At 38.3% G+C, this 22,288-nt stretch overlaps 1 protein-coding gene across 5 annotated transcripts in view; it reads right to left on the reverse strand.

Moving 5' to 3' along the window:
- Nucleotides 1–964: 964 nt before the first annotated feature.
- Nucleotides 965–22,288, reverse strand: part of LPGAT1 (lysophosphatidylglycerol acyltransferase 1) — a 60,532-nt gene continuing 39,208 nt past the window's right edge. For all 5 annotated transcript variants that reach the window (XM_080647655.1, XM_080647654.1, XM_080647656.1 and 2 more), the window contains 3 exons: nucleotides 21,260–21,386; nucleotides 8,308–8,414; nucleotides 965–5,716 (listed from right to left, as the gene is read on the reverse strand). In XM_080647655.1, coding sequence (XP_080503781.1) covers nucleotides 5,565–5,716; nucleotides 8,308–8,414; nucleotides 21,260–21,386 — 386 coding nt within the window. In that variant the 3' untranslated portion in view covers nucleotides 965–5,564. The remainder of the gene's footprint in view (nucleotides 5,717–8,307; nucleotides 8,415–21,259; nucleotides 21,387–22,288) is intronic.

The following is a 22,288-nucleotide window of genomic DNA, read 5'->3' on the forward strand; positions in this document are numbered from 1 at the left end:
GAACCAAAAAAATGTTTTAAATGCTTAAAGCAAAATCTTAGAGATGTCTGTTATCACCGTTTACTTTGAGAAATAAAAGCAACTTTAGAAATAGGCAAGCTTTCCATGCACTTCAGGAAAAGTTGGCTTTCGGCAAATTCTTCACACATCCAAAGCCCGCTCTGTAGGACTGATGTTAATGCTTTCCTACACTTAAAGCCCCTGCCAGGGTCAGAGAGAGGCATTTCCTGAGAGCAGTAAGTAGATTAACTGTGAGACCTTCATTCAACACTAACAGTTTTTTGAACAAAAACACATAAACCAGAATGTTTTTTTGGGCAGTGGTGTGCTGGAGACACCTCCCACTTGCTCAAGAGAGCCAACTGTTTTAGAATTTTGCCAGTAGTTGTCAAATGACTGCTATTAAAATAAAATTATATAAGCTTCCCATTGGTGCTGAAGTGAAAAGTGGCTCACTTTAATGAGTATAGCTTGTACAAGGCTAAGAAATAGCACAGATCACATATCAGATTGAATGACAAATTTGAGAATTAAATGGATTAGGATGTAATTCCATTTTTCAAATCATGGTTGGATCACAGTCATAGGTTGGCCAAAGAGTTCAGGAAAAATCAATTAGAGAGTCCTGGGAGAATCAATTGGCTATATGGAATTTACAGTAAAGTATATTTTATTATTATCTGTTAATCATGTTATAAAATCCTTGCTATCAGCAAAATTTATAACTTACGTAAACTTGTATACATTTTTTTTTCCAGGAGAGTGACTGCTAACCACTGATGGGGAGAATCGGGAAGGGGAGAGGGACCTAGTTTAAACGAGAGGAGAACAGTTTTTTCAGTTGGCCCTCAGCATCCAACTGCCGTGGTGTGTTCTGAGTATACAACTGAAGATGTTAATGCCAAAATAGCTCCAGGAAAACACAAACACCCCATGCCCCTACTAAGAATTAAAAGCACTTCACTTGAAAAAAAAAATCAACTTTATTTTTTCTAGGTTAAAAAAAATAGAACCAGCTATTAATTTTTGTTGAGAAAATGCTTCTTTTGGTGTTCACATCTCAATTTCTGAAAGGTAATCTGGTTACTAAAGAAATCCCAATGCATTCATAAACCAGATCCACGTGTGACCAGCCCTTTACAAAAATGACAGTTGCCACAGCCTTTACATTCATTCTTATCATACATTACAACATGCAGATACACAAAGAGAGACAGGTCACCAAGCTGAAGTAAACATTATGGCATCAAGAAAACGAAAATCCATCTGTATAAAATAAATACAACTTTGTGATAACTGAAAGAAAATGAAAGCACTTAACACAACAATGGCAGTTCGATGTCTGTTTCATTACCAATCATAAGTTACTGTAAAATGCATCTAGACTCCTTACTGTAAAGAATTTGTGCACCACAGCCATGTGTTCAACAGTTTTACACAAAATAAAGCCATTCAAAACATGTGTGCATATTTTGCAACTAGAATACACTATTTTTTTCTCTTTAAACTGTTTTAAAAAAATATTAAATGTAAAAACCCTCAAATGGAAATTTTGCAGAAAAACATGTATTTTATCTTCCATATGGCCACAGTCACCCTCCCCCAACAGCTCAGCACTCTCAGCTCATTCCCAGGTCCAGCTCCTCCTTGTTGGGGATCAATGCAAAATGGTTGCAATAAAGCACCAACCAGAGAACAACCAGCCCCCTCGTGATCTAGAAATGTCCAATGTAGGTGGTTTTGGTCCCAATAGATTAGTCTCTACCCCTTCAGACAATGAACCAGTACACCTGCTACCCAGGGCGGCTTTTGACTTTGCCTTTCCTGTTACCAGAAGCAAGGTTCACAACACTACCTGGCAAAAAATAAGACCAACCATTTGTATCCATCCTCTGTGGACCAGCGCTGGCACGCTCGTCATGGTAACGCTGGAGTGAAGTTCTGTGTAGTGAAGAAAATAACTAACTCTTCCTATGCAGCAGTGTAAACACAATTTCCTTAAATACAAAAAGAATCCAATTGGACTATCCATGATTAAAGACTACATCCTATGATTATAACCAAGTCCCACTAGGTCAGAAGAGTCTTCAGGGAAGTGATTGTCAAAAATGTTACTAAGACAAATCCACACGAAGTAACATGAGCAAAGACTGAAGAGGCATTCTTAACATTGATCCAAACGATATGAACACTAGAATGATGTTCTGAGGTTTACATTTGGCGATTTAATATTTCATTCTCATAAAAAACGCGTGAGAACAATGGCAATACCGCCAACTCTTGGTTATTAGGAATTCCTTTTCTAGACCCTGGGTTATTCAGGCTTCTGTTTCCTCTTCCTGAGGCTGTCTTTCCAAATCTTTCCACTACTCACCAACACAGCCAAATACATAGGCAAGGGGAGCTAATAAACAACTCACCTAATTTCTTAAAATTAGTGAGCATCCAGGAAGGGGAAAAAAAGTTTTATGAGAATGAAAATTCAAACTCCTAAATGCAATCAGATTTTTGGCTTACCGTGACTTATTACTGGAATAATTATGCATAATCTCCAGTTCCTTCACTATGGAAAATTAAGGACTGTGTGTAATATTAAAATATGATGGATAACACTCACAGCTATTTTTTTTTAAATCTACTATTTAGATTCTCAATTAACTTGTGTAACTACCCAAGACAACATTTCCATTCTGTAATTTTTCCTTACCTTCCACTGGCCTACAGGCTTCTCTACAATAACTGCATATTTAAACACCAACAGAAAACAACAATGGTTTATGAAGTTAAGTGTGAACTTCTCGGGTGGTCACTTCTGTGGTCGCTGCACCTCCCTGAGGCCAAGCAGGTGCTCCATCACCATGCCTCTGGGATCCAGCAGGGCGTTTGCAACCCTGTCTGCTGTGGGAATCCAGGCAGATCAGCTGAGGCCAAGCAGTGCTGAGATTCTGTAAGCTCCGGGCATAAAACTGGCACAGTGTTACTTCTTTTCCCTGGACAAAGTGGATATTCGCTAAACCTCCTTTCACTCGCTTTACAAAGGAAGTACAGATTAGGGATTTTTACTCAGTTCTGTACAGTGGCATATTGCTGCTTCCCTGATTGCCATAGAAGAACACCGATTCGCTCTTTACATTCCCCTGTGCAAACAAGAGAACCCCAGTTACTGATAAGGAAAGCACTAGCAATGCTGTCAAACAGCATGTTTGCTAACAGAAGAGAGGGCACGTGTTGAGAAAGAAACAAGGGGGGATGGGGCAGATCAAACACACATCTATTTACAACTCACAGATCTATGTTCAAAGTTAACCCACACATCTAGAGGCTGTTGAAATGACTGTGCTTGGAAAGTAAAGCATCTTAGAGAACAGTCTGTTTAATGTGTACAGTATATTAAACAATATCCTCCTCCTTTGGAGCTCAGTGATGGCAAAAGAAACCACATGTGTGTGTGCACGCATGCATTTCTCTCCTTCCCTGATGGGAGACTGGCCACCCTGCCTGTGGCTTGCTTTAGCAACGACGAAAAGGTCTAATAGCTAGGACTGTCTGCCATCCTTGACAATGAACAACTTGTCCCCAGATGGCTGACCAACCTCTCGAATGAATAATTCCAATTCACCTTGTAATCTGATAGCATTTGCTGGGCCTCACACAGAAGTGTCCCTAAGCTTCCATTTGGCTTCCTATCTGTATCTGTACCTCTAAATTGAGATTGGTTTCACCTACTCACTGTCACTGTACAGCACGTAATGAAATGCTGACATTTTGAAGAAGTGGCACCGTATGACAACCATTTCCAAACTGCACGCGGGAACACCGCCTTCTGCGTCTCACCAGCAGTAGTATAGTCAATGAGGTATTTCAGCTCGGGCACCATTCCTTCACACATGCACGCATTAACCTAAAGATGAAGCCGCTGTGGGCTTGTATTTGGTGTTGCTTTACCTTTTCCACACAACTGGGAGAAAATTCTTATCTTCTCAGTGTTTTGGTTTTTTGGGTGTCTTTTTTTTTTTTGGTTTATTTAAAAACAAAAACCATCAGCCTTTACTTTACCTTCCGGCCTCTTTCTCAGAACTGTCAAATTGCATGATTAGCGACAACAGGGGAATCTACGATGTCATGTCACAGAAAACCACTGCTGACTCACCAGAATCTCAGTCTCACAACCCCAGGCCAGAGGGCGTTGCCGCCTCGATGCTGGGGTGCAGGCGGTGACCACGGTGACCGATGCAGGGCCAGCACTTTGTGAGAAGTTTGGTTTTACTGTGAGGTAAACTGCATGAACATAGTGACGAAAGGAAAAAAAAGTCTTCTAGAAACAGACATGACTTTATCCGCTTCAAAAGCAACGGGAAGAGCCTGGGAAGCCGCGGGTGCTGGTCTCTCTCGTGGTCACACCACCCTGACACGGGCAGCTCCCTGATGAGACAGGTGCTGGGTGCCATGTGCCAGCCTGTCACCATTTTAAGCCAGTGTCTGGCTCTAGCTTTTATTTTTCTAATAAATTAGCCTATTTCGCCGTATATTGATCATTTAAGTGTTTTGCATTAATTTGTTTCAACCATCCCCAAATGCAGTTGGTGCCAATATACCAAAATGAAAACAAACAGACAAGAAAACAGCTGAAGCCCCCCCTCCCCCCGCCCCCAGGTGTGGTTGGTGCCCAGCTCAGGGAGGCGCTGGAGGGCAAGAGCGCAGGTTAAAACACGCAGACAAGACAGCCGCTCGAGTCCCACTCACTGATTATGTGTAGACTGGTTTCCAGGCTATACGACTAATCCTCTGCTACAGATGCAGCTGATGAAAGTGCATTTTGTAAAAGAAAATGGTCAATCTACGATATGCCTTCTATATAAAAGGAGAAACCAAGTGCCCTCCCCGCCACACACACACACACACACACACACACACACACACACACACACACACGGAAAGCACTAGCGCATGTAAACACGGTGTCGGGCCGAGCCTGCCTTTTGAAAGAGCCCATTCCAGGACTGGACGTGTCCCGTGGACACTGCTCCCCGCCACAGCATGCCTGACTCCGGACCTCACTAAGCTGGTGAGGACTGGAGCGTCACTGCAAAGGACAGGGCGACAGTTCTTCAGAAGGTGCCAACCAGCCCCCCTGGAGGTTCCTAGTGACACAGCAGGAGTGGGCAGTGCGGGCGCTCACAGCACTGCCCTAAGGGGGACTACTAGCTAGGAGGACGAGCTCAGCTCTCTGAGCTTGAACTAGGTGATCAAGTATCTGCTGGCAACAGAATTTCTCGGTCTTCTAGGATGATTTTATGATTTCCTCTTCTCCAAATGTGATGTTCGTTTAAATGTGTGGTAGAGTGTATCTTTTTAAAACATGAAAAGTCCTTAAAACATATTAGCAGGTCATTAGATTACTGATCCTCATTTTAGCAGAGTTTTAAAATATCCCAAAGGGGATAAATATTAATCCATCCATGGAATTTCCTTTGCTTGTTTTATATTCTGATTTGCACATGTGAAATAATGCACTCATGAAAGTTGGAATTCCTATGGTGACCTTGACAAGTCCAAGTCAGTTCCTAAAACAGGCAATGGTAAAAATACTGAAAGATGTTGTACCACATGTAGCCTGACAAAAATGCAAAAGACTGGATGAGGAAGATCCACATGTTGCTGAGGGTCATCTCTCTGGAAACAGCTTCCCTGTGGCCTTGGGAAGGTGGAAAGGCCCCTGGAAAACAAGATGGAAACATTACTTGGTTTTACTGCAGCGGTAGGTCTCCTGGAGTAAAAGCTGATACTGTTTTAACTAGAATTTTTTTAACGCATCTTCTGTGACTTCCCATTGCCCTTGAAGAGAGATCTCATTTGAAATATAATTTTCAACCTGCCTGAGCCTCTGCCTCTATTCTCTCTGCCTGGGGTGCTCCTCCTCCATCTCAGTGAATGGCTGGGGCATCTGCGTTCTTCCAGTATCAGAAAAAAATACCGCCTCTCCCTGTCCACCGCGCCCATCCCCCCTCCCCTCAGTCATTGTCACCACCATGTTTATTTCCTTCTTGGCACTTTCCACAATCTGTAATGTCCCCACCTATATCTTCTTTTTCCTACAGACTGTCTCCTGGGGGAGTATCAGCTGCAAGAGAGTAGCACTCTGCGGCCTTGTTTCCCACTGTGTCCCTAGAGATCGCCACAGTGGCCAGGACACAAGGTGTGTGAAGTCGATATAGAATACTTTCCGAAACAGCATGAACCTTCATTCATTCTTCTATTTACAAGTTAAATGTCTCTGCCACAAAAAAGTGGTTGTAAATCACTGTTATTTTCAAAAGGCAATATGGTTTATGAAATATATCTTAATAATAAAAAGGATCATTTAAGTGTTTTGCATTAATTAATTCAATTATTAATTATTATATAATTAATACACAAAGTAAACAGATTTCTGGGAAGGAAAGCTAGACCATTTCAGGGCAATATTGTCTAAGGCAGGGCAAACTTTTTGACTCGAGGGCCACAATGGGTTCTTAAACTGGACCGGAGGGCCGGAACAAAAGCATGGATGGAGTGTTTGTGTGAACTAATATAAATTCAAAGTAAAGGAGCGGAGGGGAGAGCAAGAGAACCCTCCGCTCTTTCAGCTCCGTGGGCCGGATAGAACAGCCGAACGGGCCGGATCCGGCCCCCGGGCCATAGTTTGCCCATGGCTGGTCTAAGGTCATCTTGCTAACACTCTTCAGCATTTCAAACAGTCTTTGTCCTTGTGGATAATCCCCCAGCTAAGCTGATTCATGAGGGGATTTGCTTCTCACAAGCAATAAACAGAGAACACTTTCAAGTTTTAAGGTCTATTATGCAAATAGCTTTATTCAAAAGAGGCTTCCATTATTGTTGTACAATTTAGGGCAAATATCATAAAGCAAGAGACAGATTGAAAAAAAGAGAGAGCTTATTAGCCTCTTAATTGCCTCATGCCTTCTTATACATCCATCCTGTCCTATCTTTAAGGAAAGCTTGAGAGTGAGACCCAGGATTGCACACATGGAGAGGGGCATCTTCTTAGGAATTCTAAAGACATACACAGTGCCCAACGCCTGTCACATTAATAGGCACTACTCCACCGCCCCAGAATCAGTAAGTTAAGATCAGGAAGGAATCCTCTGGAGGGCAAAGCGAAACAGTCCTAAACCACAAATCAAAAGTACTAAAGATAATCACTGTATCAGCCTTTGCTCAACATCAGGCCTTGACAGTCTGGTTCAGCATGAACTTTAATTCTGTACCAAAAAATGTCTAAGTGGGGAGAAAATAATGCCTTCTGTTCATCGAAAATCCCATGGCCATCCTCAAACCTGGAACAACTTTCACTTCACCTTTCTCCCCCTAGGTAGCCTCTAGAGCAGAGGTGGGGAACATCCGGCCTGTTCTAGAGGCTACCATATAGGGGCTCGGGAAATCATTTCGCCTGGCCCTGCCAAGGCTTTCGGGGTGAGTTAATTAAATGTTTGACCAAATACAGCAGGCTAATTTTTTTAAGTTGATAATTTTGTATGGCCTCCGAATGATGTTATAAATATCCAAATGGCCCTTGGCAGAAAAAAAGTTCCCTACACCGCTTTAGAAAATAGGCCTACAAATAGCTATTTATGAAAGCACTTCCGTAGTGCCTGGAGTTCTAGCAACATCAATTTCCTCCTTTCAAAACTTCCTTTCTTCCTTCCTCTCTCCTCCTCCCCTGTTAGGTCTTTTTCACTGCACTGTAGTTTTCATAGAACATAAAAAATACTAAATATAGAAAAGAGACTTAGGGGAAATAGACTTTTTTCTCCCAAGGAGAAAAGTATAAGGTTGTATCCATGAAAACTAACTAGTGAACTTTATTTGTTAAAAAAAATAAAGCATATTAAAAAATGTTTACAAATGATGGTATTATTTAAACAAATTACAATGCCAAAAATGAAGGTCATTTGCTATTTTATAAAACAGTCCAGGTAATTGCATATGTATGATCACAAGTCTTCTACAGACTGTGTACTCTCTTGAATTAGACCCATTTGTACATGGTTAATGAACAAGTGCCTGAATACATTTAATGTAAGTTTGTCTTTATGAAAATTCTAAGATGAAATTCTTAAGTATAGAATACTCTGATTCCTTTAGGGCAGTGGTCGGCAAACCATGGGGCTCGCGAGCCGTGGTTTGCCGCTCTGTTGACTAATGAGTTTGCCGACCACTGCTTTAGGGTATCTGAAGAATTAAAAAAAAATGCTTATCTTGAACTACCAGTAACTTCAGGAAAGTATGTAATAGGATACTGTGTACCTGTTTCATAAAAATGCGTTAAGAGGTCCTCTTTTTCAATAAAACGCTGATAGAGCCAATCAGAAAGTTCATCCGTCTCCAGGGGTACATCCTTAATTGGAAAGATCCTAGTTAAGAAAAAAAAGAGCAAAAACTACTTTAATTCAGAAGTCAAAATCATTCAGAACTGCAATTTAGCTTTGGTGATTGAAAAGCTGAAGAAAGGTATGGAATCCTCTTTTGCAAGGGTCGGTTTCTTCAGCTTCTCAAGTTATCTTGATTTTTTTAAAAAATGTTGGTTATATAACCGAGTTCATTTATTCATTCACTCAAACATTCACTAGCCTATTATATGTTAGGCCTAGTGCTCGATGGTAGAAACATATTATTAGATTATCCTGTATCTACAAATAATTACTGAGAAATAACTATCCTCCCATGCTTGTGTGTTAAGTGGGAATGATGTTTAGAAAAGATGAAAAAAATTTTTTAAATATATTTTATTGATATTTCACAGAGAGGAAGGGAGAGGGATAGAGAGCTAGAAACATCGATGAGAGAGAAACATCGATCAGCTGCCTCCTGCACACCTCCCACTGGGGATGTGCCCGCAACCAAGGTACATGCCCTTGACCGGAATCGAACCCGGGACCTTTCAGTCCGCAGGCCGACGCTCTATCCACTGAGCCAAACCGGTTTCGGCGAAAAGATGAAATTTTAAAAGGCAACTCCTTTCGGACACTAGAGTAGTCGAATGCTAGGCCAAATAATGCAGCTTTGCCACGTTCTTTTACTGGGAATGTCTGAACTAGACAGAATACCCCTAAATTGGTGCCCTTTTGCTAATTAGATCAGAGATGGTGGTTTCATGAGCAAAGCCCACTCTTGGCTAGAGCACGATTCTGGAGATGCTGCCGCCGTCCTGACTCAACAGCCAGTAGACTGGGATGATTTCTGATAAATGGCCCCTGGAGGTGAGGACAGAGAGCCAAGCATGAGGAAGTGCTATGTATCTGCTGACCTTGGAAAGAGTTTCTTTTCTTCTTTGTTTTCCAAATCTGGGGAGAGGGGAGGTTTTAATTTTTTTCCTTTATCAAAGCTATTAAGATACACAGTTAAAAAGTCTACAAAATGAGTGTTTGTATACAAAAACAGTAGACCTTGTCCCTCTGCCCTTTGTTTCTCCCTTCCGAGAAGAATCAAATTTTACTTCTTTTACTAGTAGTCAATTATCTTAATATGTATCACCACAGTTCTTCAGTTTTGAGGCTTTTCTACTGACTCACCCTGGAAAGTGAGGATTAAGCTCCTTCTTCTTCCTACTCCCATTACACATGCACATCCTTCTCATCTTCCTAATGCAGTTAGTATGGTAATTTTAATTAGCACAATATTAGACATTGGCATTTTTATCATCATGTAAATATATACAAAGTTAAGCCATGTAGTAAATCATGGCTATTTTTTCTTTCCTGATCAATTTTTGTTCTCCCTGAATTGAGCAGTTCCAGTTTTGTATGTACACCTAACTGATTCAGCCACAAGCTCTTGGCCAACTGTCTAGAATCAATTCTCTAGATCAAGTCTGCAACTTTTCTTTTTTCTTTTTTTTTTTTTTAAAGGAATCCTTTTTTTTTTTTTTACAGAGAGGAAGGGAGAAGGATAGAGAGTTAGAAACATCGATGAGAGAGAAACATCTATCAGCTGCCTCCTGCACACCCCCCACTGGGGATGTGCCCGCAACCAAGGTACATGCCCTTGACCGGAATTGAACCTGGGACCTTCAGTCCGCAAGCCGACGCTCTATCCACCGAGCCAAACTGGTTTCGGCTGCAAACTTTTTCTTAAAGGGTCAGATAAAAAACACAGGGTGTCCCAAAAAAATGTACTCACACTTTAACAGCTGATAGCTCAATTTTGAAAATGAAATGTATTTTAATATATACAGCCTTTATAATTATTCAAAGTATGTGCATACATTTTGGGGGGGACACCCTATATTTACACTTTGCAGACCATGTGGTCTCTGTCCCAACAATTCAATTCTGCTTGCAGTGCGAAAGCAGCCTTAGACAATGTGTAAATAAAAGGATGCAGTTGTGTTCAAATAAAATTTTATTTAAAAAAGAGGCAGAGCCAGATTGGCCTGCGGTCTAGAGGTTCTCCCAAGGCATACACGTGCATCAGACATCCTTTCACCTCCACCTCCCTGAGGATTTACCCAGGTTCTGGACTGGCTGCCCGCAGTTTTCTTGTTGCGGAGGCCCTTCACTATCGTTCTGGTGGATGTGGTGGTCCTCTGCACTCCCAAAATGGAGTTAACGTTTCTGACAACGATGTCTTCCTCTCTCCGTATTTCCTTCACATTTTCAGGGAGCACATTCTCCAGCAGTTTCTTGACAAAGGGTTCTTAAAACCTTGCATTTCTGCCAATGTCTTCTTTCTGCCCACACACCTTGTTGATAATTGAACTAGATATAGGATTCAGGGTTGGAATTCATTTTCTTCCTTCTCTGTCTTTTGTCCTCTTGGGAGATTTCTTATTTAATGTCTAAACTTTTTATTGAGTTTTTACTCATTTTATCATATTTTTAATTTCTAAGAGTTCTCTGAGTGTTCCTCTTTATAGTATACTATTATTGTTTTATTGTTGCAATATCATATCTTTATGAGAATCTTAACTCTATGAGAATTACTATGGTAACTTGTACTATGGTATAACATGCACAAAAGTAGAGAAAAAGGTTAATGAACTCCCGTGTAATATTAGGATTTTTGGAAGCTGCTCTTTCCCTGAGTCTAAACCCCACCCAAATCTCTGGATGACCCCTGAAATATGTACATGTGAGGTAAAGTCCAAGCAAAATAAAATATCACAAACTTTAGTTCCAACACAGGGGAGGTGCCCAGAGCTACACAAAAAATTTAACTACTCAGAGGAAATTTAGTCATTTGTTTTGTTTTATTTTCTCCAGACTAAATGTCCTTAAATATTTAGATTTTTAGAAAAATCTGAGAAATGTTTTAAAATTAAAAAATCAGACTTATTTTTTAAGTAAATGGAATTACAAATTACTTTTTACTTTTAAGTTTTGCAATATAAGTAGCATTTTTAAAACTATTCACCTCTACCACACTGAGTACCAGCATTTGGGGAATTATTTGCATTAATTTTTTGACCTATAAAATATATTCTATTTCTGTAAATATAAAATCAGGCCTTATCAACCTAAGGATAATTTACAAAGAGCCACAGGGCTAAAGAATATCTTGAAACAGTATTTAAAACATCTTTATAAGTAGAAAAATGACATGAAAAGTAAGGCTGAATTAAACAGAGGAAGTCTGGGTTTGCCAAGTGAACTCTCTGAAAAGAACACGGGGAGGTTGGTGAAGTATCTATCGCTTTAAATGGGAGAGAGTGTGGGAGTAGGGTTATGTTTTAAAAGAAATCCTACCCTACCATCTGCCTAGAATAGCTTGGACATTCTCTTACCTTAGGAAATAGCCAGGAGGGCAGACCAAATGCTCCCTCCAAAGCAATCTACTGATTGTTTGGGCACCATGGGGTTAAAATATTAAAACCATTAATCATCCCCTAATATGACAAAGTATCAAATGCACTGAATACCAGTCCTCTTAGAATTAAATAAAAGGAGTTCTTCGGGGATATAAACAAACAAATAAGTAAAAACAGAAATAAATCTTTACAATAGCTATCCAAATGAGAAACTAGCTCCTAAATTTCAAGAAATAAAAATTCTCATTATCTGTAATCCAGAATGAACTCTTAAATACATAGTATTCTACCAATATCCATTGAATCAGATTTCAGAACATTGGGTAAATTACACTTTCACAAAAAGATAGGAAATAATGCTTAGCAGCTGGCACCTCTATAAATTTGAGTAAGAATATTTCATGCCACAAGGCTCCAAAATGTGAGTTAACAAACAACATGGCTTAAACCCCTCAATTCAATTCTACCAACTGCATGTAAGGAGCTAAAAAGCACTGAAGGTTTTAAGGTAAAGTGTTCCTACTTTCAAAAACATAATAATGTAGCAGCCGGATATGAAAAGTAAACAAATAATATACAACTGGAATATGGTAAGTGTAGTATAAGAAGTTGGCAGGATTTCTGTGTAAGTTCAAATGAAGGTGTGTGTGTGTCTGTTTCTTCTATCAGGCCGGGCTGTACTCATCTTTGCATACCTGATGTGTAATCGGGACACGTGAAATACAATTCATTTGAAATGGCCTAAGAGTCAATAGAATTTAACACTAAAAAAATTTTTTTTAACCCGGTAACAATATGAATATAGTTTTCAAAAGTCATAGTACCACAAGGTTCATAATGAAAAATAGTAGCCCTATGTTTTCCCTCCTCAGATACCTGTTTCCCAGAAAACTTTTTTTTTTTTTTTGCTATCACCTCCATATTGCTTATACATAAACATGCTAATTCCACTATTCTGGATCATCCCACTTAAAATGTACTCGTTGACTTCTTCCTTAGGAAGACAGAGAAGAGGCTGTTTCACTCCTTTGTCCTCTTCTCCTCGGCCCCCCTCCTCCTCTTCCTTCGTACACAGTTAATAATTTCTTCTCAGTGCCACTCTGTCCTTTTCAATTATGCTTACTCATGTGTGTTCTATTTCTTTTCTTATGTGTCTTCTATCGGGCCCTGCTATACTCATCTTTGCATACCCAATGTGTAAATCAGTGTCTGTTCCTTCGTGGGAACTCGAGTTTGATGAACCGAATTGAATTGGAAGTAATCTGCCAGCGTAAACCTTTATGAGGTACCATCTGTAGACAGGCATCAAAACCATGGGCATTGTTAACTGACACCACCAGGGTTAGTGTGACAAGAATAACTCAGAAACGCAGAAACTATTTGTCACCAAATACATTTCAAGAACAGATACTGTCCAATTTAACACGTGAGAATTTCTCCCAGCATTCAAATCCCAGAAATTTTGCTTTGAGCCATTGTCCTGAAATAATCTGTTCGGGTCTCTTTCTCAACATACTAACATATAATATTTATAGCTAAACCCTGAATTCACTAGAAAGGTTTTTTAAATCTCCACTCAACCCAGCCAGTTTGGCTCAGTGGATAGAGCATCAGCCTGCAGACAGACCACATGGTAGGACACAAAACTGGAACATTTTCTAGGATAGACCATGCACATGGAAAAACTGGACTAGACCACCAACATACACCATATATAAGAATAAACTCAAAATGGATAAAAGATTTAAATGTAAGTCGAAAAAAAACACCCACAAAAATCCTAGAAGGAAATATAGGCAGTAAAATCTCGGACATCTTTCGGAGCAGTATTTCTGCCAGTATGTCTCCCAGGGAAAGGGAAACAAAGGGAAAAATAAACAAATGGACTACATCAAACTAAAAAGCTTCTGCACAGCAAATGAAACCATCAACAAATTGAAAAGGGAACCCACTGTATGAGAGAACATATTCTCGCCAATGATACGTTTGGTAAGAGGTTAATCTCCAAAATAAATAAAGAATTTACACAACTCAACACCAGGAAGACAAACAATCCAGTTAAAAAATGGGCAAAGAACCTGAATAGACAAGTCTCCAAAGAGGACATACAGATGGCCAATAGACATATGAAAAAATGTTCAATGTCACTAATCATCAAATGATGCAAATTAAAGCCACAATGAGATACTGCCTCATACCTGCCAGAATGGCTACCACTGATGAAAGATTGTGAACAGATTAGCAAAAGAACATATCTGCATAACCCTGGATGCAGTCTACAGTGTGGTGATAGCCAGAGGGAAGGGGGAGTGGGGCTGTGTGGAGGAGGCAAAGAAGAAAAAATGGGGACATCTGTAATAGTGTCAACAAGAAAAATAAATAAATAAAGCATATAAAAAAAGTTTTATTTTCTTAAAGGAAAGTGGAAAAAAAAACCTGCTGGTGCGGAAAAGCAAAAAGAACTTGTGGGTGCTGAACATTAAAAACAGCCAAGCAGAACTAAAAATTTGATGATTACATTTAATGTGTAACTGCATTTTCCAAATGGAAGGTCTAAACAGTGACAAATGACTAAAGTGTCCAGCCTTTTCCAGAAAACACACACACACACACACACACACACACACACACACACACACACACTAGAACACAGAGGCAAAGAAATAGAAAACCAAGGATGTTAAGAAAAGTGGACAGGTCCAACCGGAGTGGTTCAGTTTGTTGAGGGTTGCCCCATGAACTGAAAGTTCACCAGTTCCATCACTACCAGTCAGGGCATATGACCTGGTTGCAGGCTCAATCCCCAGCAGGGGGCATACAGGAGGCAGCCGATAGATGTTTCTCTCTCACATCGGTGTTTCTTTCCCTCTCCCTTTCTCTACAAAATCAATAAAAACATTAAAAAAAAAGAAAAGCAGACAGGAAAAAGCAAATTTAAACAGCAGGAGTAGAGGTGAAATGAGCAATAATTATAAGCACTGACAGAAAAAGCCCCAGCATAAAGAAAACTAGAGATACAAATAAAACAAAACAGAAACAGACTCATTGATATAGAGAACAAAATTATCTTTCCCAGAGAGGAAGAGGGTCGGGGGATGAATGAAAGAGATAAAGGGGAATAAGAGGTATAACTTCCAGTTACAAAATAAATAAGTCAAGGGGATATAAGTGCAGCATAGGAAAAATAGTCAATAATATTATAACTTTGTATGGTGATAGGGGGTTACTAAGACTTATTGTGGTGATCACATTGTAAGGTATATAAATGTCAAATCACTATGTTGTATACCTGAAACTAATGTAATATTGTATGTATACTTTAATAAAAATAAATTATGGATAAAACACTAGCATATGAACATCTTTTAGACTATATCATTTGAGTATTTCAATATCCTTGATTTAAAGGGGTAAGGTCTATTTAGTGTCTATTAAGGGATATGTATTTTAAATGTGAACCTATTAAATTCTTACAAATATCTGATGAAAATGCTTTTGTTGTAATGATTCAAATGATTATTCAAGCAAAATTCTAAATCCTGTGGGCAATTTCTTTTTTCAGTTAATTTTTAAAACTGAAGAAGACATTTATATCATTAAAAATCTAAATAATAAAATGAAAAATAAGATCCCTTCCCCAGAGGCATTCACAGTCAACAACTGAATACCAACTATATGGCAGTCACTGTTTGGCCTTTTGGAAGAGGGCAGGAGAGAAGGAGCAATTACTTTTTAGACTTGTTTGTTTGGAGTGCTACATGCCAAATATCCAATTAAATGATAACTAATGTTGTATTATACTGATTTTAAGATCCCTCCTTATTTCAAAGGTGTTCATATGTAAAAAATATGTATCTTAATACGATCTCTCATTTACTCTGTTTTTCAGAACTTAATTCTGGTATCTAAGAAATGACACTACCTCTATGGGATATACTTTGAATATCACCATTATAACTACCAACTATCTATATATATCTATATATATAAAAGCCTAAGCAACTGTTAAGACTGAACAACCTGAACAACTGGTTGACCAGTCACTATGACACACACTGACCACCAGGGGCAGACACTCAATACAGGAGCTGCCCCCTGGTGGTCAGTGCGCTTCCACAGCCAACCTCCTGTGGCCTCCCTCCCCCCGGCTGGCCGGCCGGCCCCCCAAATAGGCTTCAATGGCTGGCCAGGCCGAGGGACCCCACCCATGCACGAATTCATTCACTGGGCCTCTAGTAAGAAATATAATTAGGAAATCATCCTGAATTCACTGTCATGCATTGCAGTTTTCCAAGAGAAGAATCTCTGAGGAGGAGGAAAAGCTCGCACAAGACCCTGAGGCAAGAACATAATTGCATGTTCAAGGAGGGCAAGGAGGCCAGTATAGCCAAAGGGGAGTGAGTAAGAAGTAGTCAGAGATGTGATCAGGAGGAAGAAGCAGGTTAAGCAGGGCCTTAGACACCATTTTAAGGCTCCTGGCTTTTTAGATGGGTAAAGACATATGGAATTCTAAACCTGAGGCTGACATGATCTTAGGTTTTTCAAAAGACCACTCTGGAAACAGACACTAAGAGGGTCCAGGGTAAATCAGGGTGACCAATTAGGAAGTTATATAGTGATCTAGGAGCTGGGATGGTGACCAGGACCAAGGTGTAAACAAAGTGTCAGATCCAGGATACATATTTGCATATAGAACCAAAAAGACTTCCCGACTGAGTGAGATATAAGAGAAAGAGAGGAGCCAAGTATAACGCCAAGGTTTTTTACCTGAGTAACTGGAAGGATGGAAGTTGCTATCAATAATTAGACTGGGAAAGCTATGTGGAGTATATATTTTTAGGATAGTTTCACTTGAGAGATGAGTATAGACACCCCATTAAAGATGTCTAGCAAACAGATATAAAATTCTTTTTAGTATATTCCTTTGAAGAATGTACATTTTATTTAGCCATTCCTCTATTGGTGGATATTCAAGTTGTTTCCATTTTTTTACTCTTACGAAAAACGATGTTCTAATATCCTTGTCTTTTTCTAGAATGTGTATATAGTCCCAAGTAGAACTGTTATGTCATATAGTTAGAACTTATAATACTGCCAAATTGTTCTTCAAATTGGCTGCACCAAATTGTCTCTACTGCACCAAAACTTAATATAAATAATTATTGATCTATACTCTTTACATGTATACTCAGTGTGAATCCCTGCTGTGTGCATTTCAAACACCTTAAATTTGTTTGTGCTATCTTTTGATTTTGATGCAGTCAAATTGGTATTTAATTTTAATTCTGATTCAGTCAAATTTGTATTTTTCCTTCATGATTTATTAGGTCTTTTGTGTCTTATAAAGAAGGTATACCCTACTGTGAGAACACTAAGAGCTTCCTATATTTTCTTTCAATACTTTAAAGTCTCATCATTGATGTTGAGGTAAAAATCTATCTGGAATTACCTTGGGATATAGTAAAGGGTGAAACTTCAATTTTATGCTCCCTCATATGTAGAATCAATTGTCCCAACCATTTCATTTATTGAGTACTTCATTCTTTCTCCACTGATATGTGATGCCTACTCAATTATACACAAGTTCCCAAATAAATGTTGATTTTCTAATCTTTCTATTGATCTGGTCCTGCCCTCATACTACACTGTTCTAATTACATTAAGTCTTGATATCTGGTAGGAAGAATGCCTCTGTTTCATTCATCTTCAAAACTATTTTAGCTATTCACTTATCATTACTCCCTCAAATAAATTTTAAAACCATTTTGTCAAGTTTCCAGAAAAATCCTCCTGGACTCTGATTCTACATCCTCTTGGACATAATGTAATTGGAATTATGTTAAATTTATAGATTAATTTTGGATAATTGACATCTTTTTAATTTTGAGTCTTCCTCTCTATGAACAAACGCAGTATCTCTTCCCACTTATATTCAAGGCCTTTTATATTCTTCAATAAATTTTTTTATTTTTGTTCACAAAAGTCTTTCTTGTTACATTTTATTGGTAGGTACTTTATAGTCTTTATATTTTCTATTTATTGTCAGGACAAAGGGATACCATTGATTGTTCTGTAATGGTTTTATGTCAAGATTGCTGAACTTGATAAATGGATGTTGAACTCAGTTTCTTGCGGTTTTTATGTAGATTACTGTGGTAGTTAACTTTATGTGTCAACTTGACTAGGCTAAGGGATGCCCAAATAGCTGGTAAAACATTATTTCTGGGTGTGTCTGTGAGGGTGTATCTGGAAGATAAGCATTTGAACTACTAAACTGAGTAAAATTGATTGCCCTCATCATCCCATCTATTGAGGGCCCGAATAGAACAAAAAGGTGGAAGAAGGGTGAGCCCACTCTCTCTGTTTAAGCTACAACATCCACCTTATGCCCCACGGACATTGGTGTTCCTGGTTCTTGGGCTTTTAGACTCAGACAGACTTACACCATCACCTCTTCTCCCCACACCCCTTCTCAGACCTTGGAACTCAGACTAAATTATACCACTGGCTCTCCTGGTTGTCCAGCTTGCAGGCAGCAGATCATGGGATTTCTCAGCCTCCTGTTATTTCTCTAGTAACATTTTAAAAATTTAATCCTTCAATCACCTTCCCAAATCTAAAATATCATTTCAACATGTCATCAACAAAAATTATTAATGAAATATTTTGCATTCCTATTTCTTACTAGTTTCTGAAATCCAATGTGTATTTTATACTTACAGGACATCATGTCAGACTAGGCACATTTTAAGTACTCAATAGTCACATGTGGCTAGTGGCTGTTGCCACTGCACAGTGCACGTCTGCACAGCATGAACTTCAGCATTCATATATTCAGTAAGTGCTGTGCTTGTATTATATCCCAGCATTAGTCTAATATATAATTGTTAGCAAGACAGGCAAAGTATCTGCTCTCATGGAGGTTACATTCTAAACAGGGAAGACAGGGTAAACCATTTAGATTCCCAATAGTGATTAACTGAACTTTTCAAAGAAGACGGAACCTTAACCCTAATCTTTTATTTCATAGCAGTACATTTTTTTTTAAAGAGAAATAGGAAGGGAGAGGGATAGAGAGATAGAACACTGATGTCAGATAAATACTGATCAGCTGCCTCCTGCACACCCCCTACTGGGGATTGAGCCTGCAACCTAGGCATGTAGCCTGACAGGGAATTGAACTGGTGACCTCTTGGTACATGGGTCAACGCTCAACCACTGAACCACACCAGCCATAAGAATGTTCATTGCAATATTACCTATTATAATAGCAAAAAGACTGAGAAAATATGTATCCAACAATAACAGAATGAATAGGTAAGGTTTGACAATCATATAATGGGAATAGAATAGTTAAACAGTGTTTATAGTTCAAATGAATGAAAGGGAGCCATAAACGTAAAAATAAAAAGACATAGTAAACAATAGAGTGGAAAAATACATATTGTAAGATGACATACCCATGTATGGTTATATACATTTTTAAAAACATACAAAACAATATTATACATTATAAACATATCTGTATAATAAAAGTATAAGAAGAGAAAGAATACCCACCAAATTTATGATGGTAGTGGCTTCAAGGGTAGGAGGGAAGGGGTATGGAACTGGGAAGGGAAACAATGGGAACTTTACTAGAAATGCTTTATTTCTTTTATTAATAAAAAAAAAAGTCCTGAGGCAAATATATCAAAATGTTAACATTTGCCCATCTTGCTAGTGAGCATAGTTTCTTAAAAAACATTAAATCTTCCTTTTCTGAATTAATGTCCCCTCAAAACTGAAAATAAATTATTGCCCAAAGTCTCTAATTGAATGCCTTCTCCAAAGTAACCAAAGTCCCAATCAAATTAGACATGAAAGCCACATGTCTGCTTCTGGTAATCTTGCTATGCCATTACACTCACGGTTACATCTTTTTTCAAGATTTTGACAATGAAATTATAAGCTCGTTCTGCACAAGGCAATCAGCTTATCTAACTCACTATCCTGATTTGGAGTGAAGCAGACATTTATTTGAAGGACAGGGTTTACTTTTGCTTTTATCCCTATAAACACCGTGTCCCTGTGATTAAAATCTAATCATGTTTAATTTTCCTACTAACTCCTTAACAGCAGCACACCGCACCCATTACTTCTTTAATAGGGAGAAGCTGCTTTCCAGTGTGACAGGAATACAAAGGAAGAGGGGGAGGAAAAGTTGTTCCCTTCAAATGTTCCCCAGAGTTAAACCTTTAGTTCCTCTTCTTTTAAAACAAGCTTTACTCTTGAAAAAGATCAATAATGCAGTTGTAAGCAAACTAATCACAAATATTTCCCTAGTTAAATAATACATAATATTGGGAAGTAAAAAAAAAAAGTCAGGAATAAGAAAAGACATTTTTTTCCTCTTGAAGTACTAAGTGGCTTACATCCAATCTATGGAGAAGGTTCATTTACTAATAGTGGATTTAGCAATAATCCATATATGTAATTTTATATATCTTAATAATAGTACATTATATTTGTAAGGTGCTTTGTAGTTCTATAATACTTTTTAAATCAGTATATCATTTGGTGCTCAAACAATGCACTCACTGAAACTCAGGCAATCTCTAGCCATCAAGGTCCTAGGATGGGCTGCCTGCTTTATTTAATAATTAAAAAAAAAAAGTCTGGCTGCTGTGGCTTAGTGGTTGAGTGTCTACCCATGAACCAAGAGGTCATGGTTCGATTCCTGGTTGGGGCATGTGCCAGGGTTGCAGGCTCAATACCCAGTGTGGGGGGTGGGAAGAGGGGGTTGCGGCAGACAGCCAATCGATGTTTCTCTCTATCCTCCCTTCTTCCCTCTAAAATCAATAAAATATATATATTTTTAAAAAGTCAGCTGGGTTTAAGAAGAAAACAAATACTTGTTCTACATCATGTGAAACAAAATTGGCTTTTGCACCATATGGCTTAATAGTAATATTCAAGATAAATTATGCTTAACTACAGAAAAAAAATACACTTATGAATAGTTTTTAAAATCTGCCTATAGGTGAAGATTAGGTAGCCCACATTAAGAAAAACTACTATTTTTCAGAGAAATTTATAGTTTCCAGATCACCTTTTTCTATCTCTCTGGGCACCCATTTCCCACTTTAGGCAATCAATGCTGTTTTGTTTTTCCTATCAACCTCCCCAGATTTAAAGAGAAAGAGATCTAACCCCAGTTATTTATATTATTCACATTTGTGTATATATGATTTCTAATGTTGCATTTTAAAATCTTATTGTAATTGAAAACATCTCATCCTTGTTTAAAATTTTAAAAAATATAACCAAACAACTAGAAACTGAACAAAAAGCCAATCTTTCTGAGAACAGAAAAAAAAAAATCGATTAAAAATTTAATATTGAAACATCCGCACTGTTCTGAGATCATGCTTTATGTTGGATATATGTTCAGTACTAATATAGAATCCTTACCTGTAATGTACATGTGTGACTGTCGGTTTCCTGTATCCAAGGATCCAGGTTTGAATATCTATGGGTTCAGCTTTGGGATAAGCTATAGTTGTATCTATTATCCACTGGAGACCTTTTGATTTGCTGTCTGAGAACAAAGAAAAGGCAACTTAAAATTGGATCAATTTTTATATTATTTACAACAAACAACAGTACAGGTTACTTGAGGAGTATAAAGCATATTGATATACCTTTTGCTTTAAGAAAACAGGATGAATTTTGGTATTACTGTTCTATATGATGCACTTAGAATGAAGTATTTCCTATTATATTATAAAACAGATGGATTTCAAACAAATGAACAAATCACAACACTATTATGTATTGGACATGTATCATTCAAGTATTCAATACTATTATGCACTACCAAGGTCTAGTTTTTTATATTTTATCACTCATAAAAAACTGGCCTATGAAAAGGTCGGAAGCTAAAGTATCACATCACAAAAATGGCCTCAAAAACATTCACTAAATATAACACAATATAGTATGAACACCAAGGTTTGTGACACCTGGGAGACATTAATAAATATTGGAATAAGGCAATATAAGTAAACATTTCATTGACACACATGATCGCCAGTTGCTGGTCAGGTTTGAAACAAAACCGAAAAACTCCTTCCACTGTAGCAAGAGTTACATACAACTAAAGCAATAAAGCATGTTTGCCCTTGGTAGGTATAACAGGTAATTACTGTTGTGAGAGGGAATGGAAGTGCTGTTTTTATTGCCAGCATGGAATACAATGTGAGCAAGAATTAGCAAGAATCTTCACAGAGAATACTGATAGCCAGATGCCAACGTTTTATTGTCTATCTTTTATCTGAGGTATTTGAGATCCCTAAAAAAGAAAACTTATTTTCAAACATAAGTTCAAATGTACATTAGGAATAAATGATATTTTACTTTTGTATGTCAAATAATTATAAACTGGCCTTAAATGCTTAAAATTTTTTAGGCAACATCCTGAAATGGGGGGAGGGAGGGGAG

This window comes from Plecotus auritus (assembly GCF_963455305.1).
Source record: "Plecotus auritus genome assembly, chromosome: 12".
In the NCBI taxonomy this organism is placed as follows: Eukaryota; Metazoa; Chordata; class Mammalia; order Chiroptera; family Vespertilionidae; genus Plecotus; species Plecotus auritus.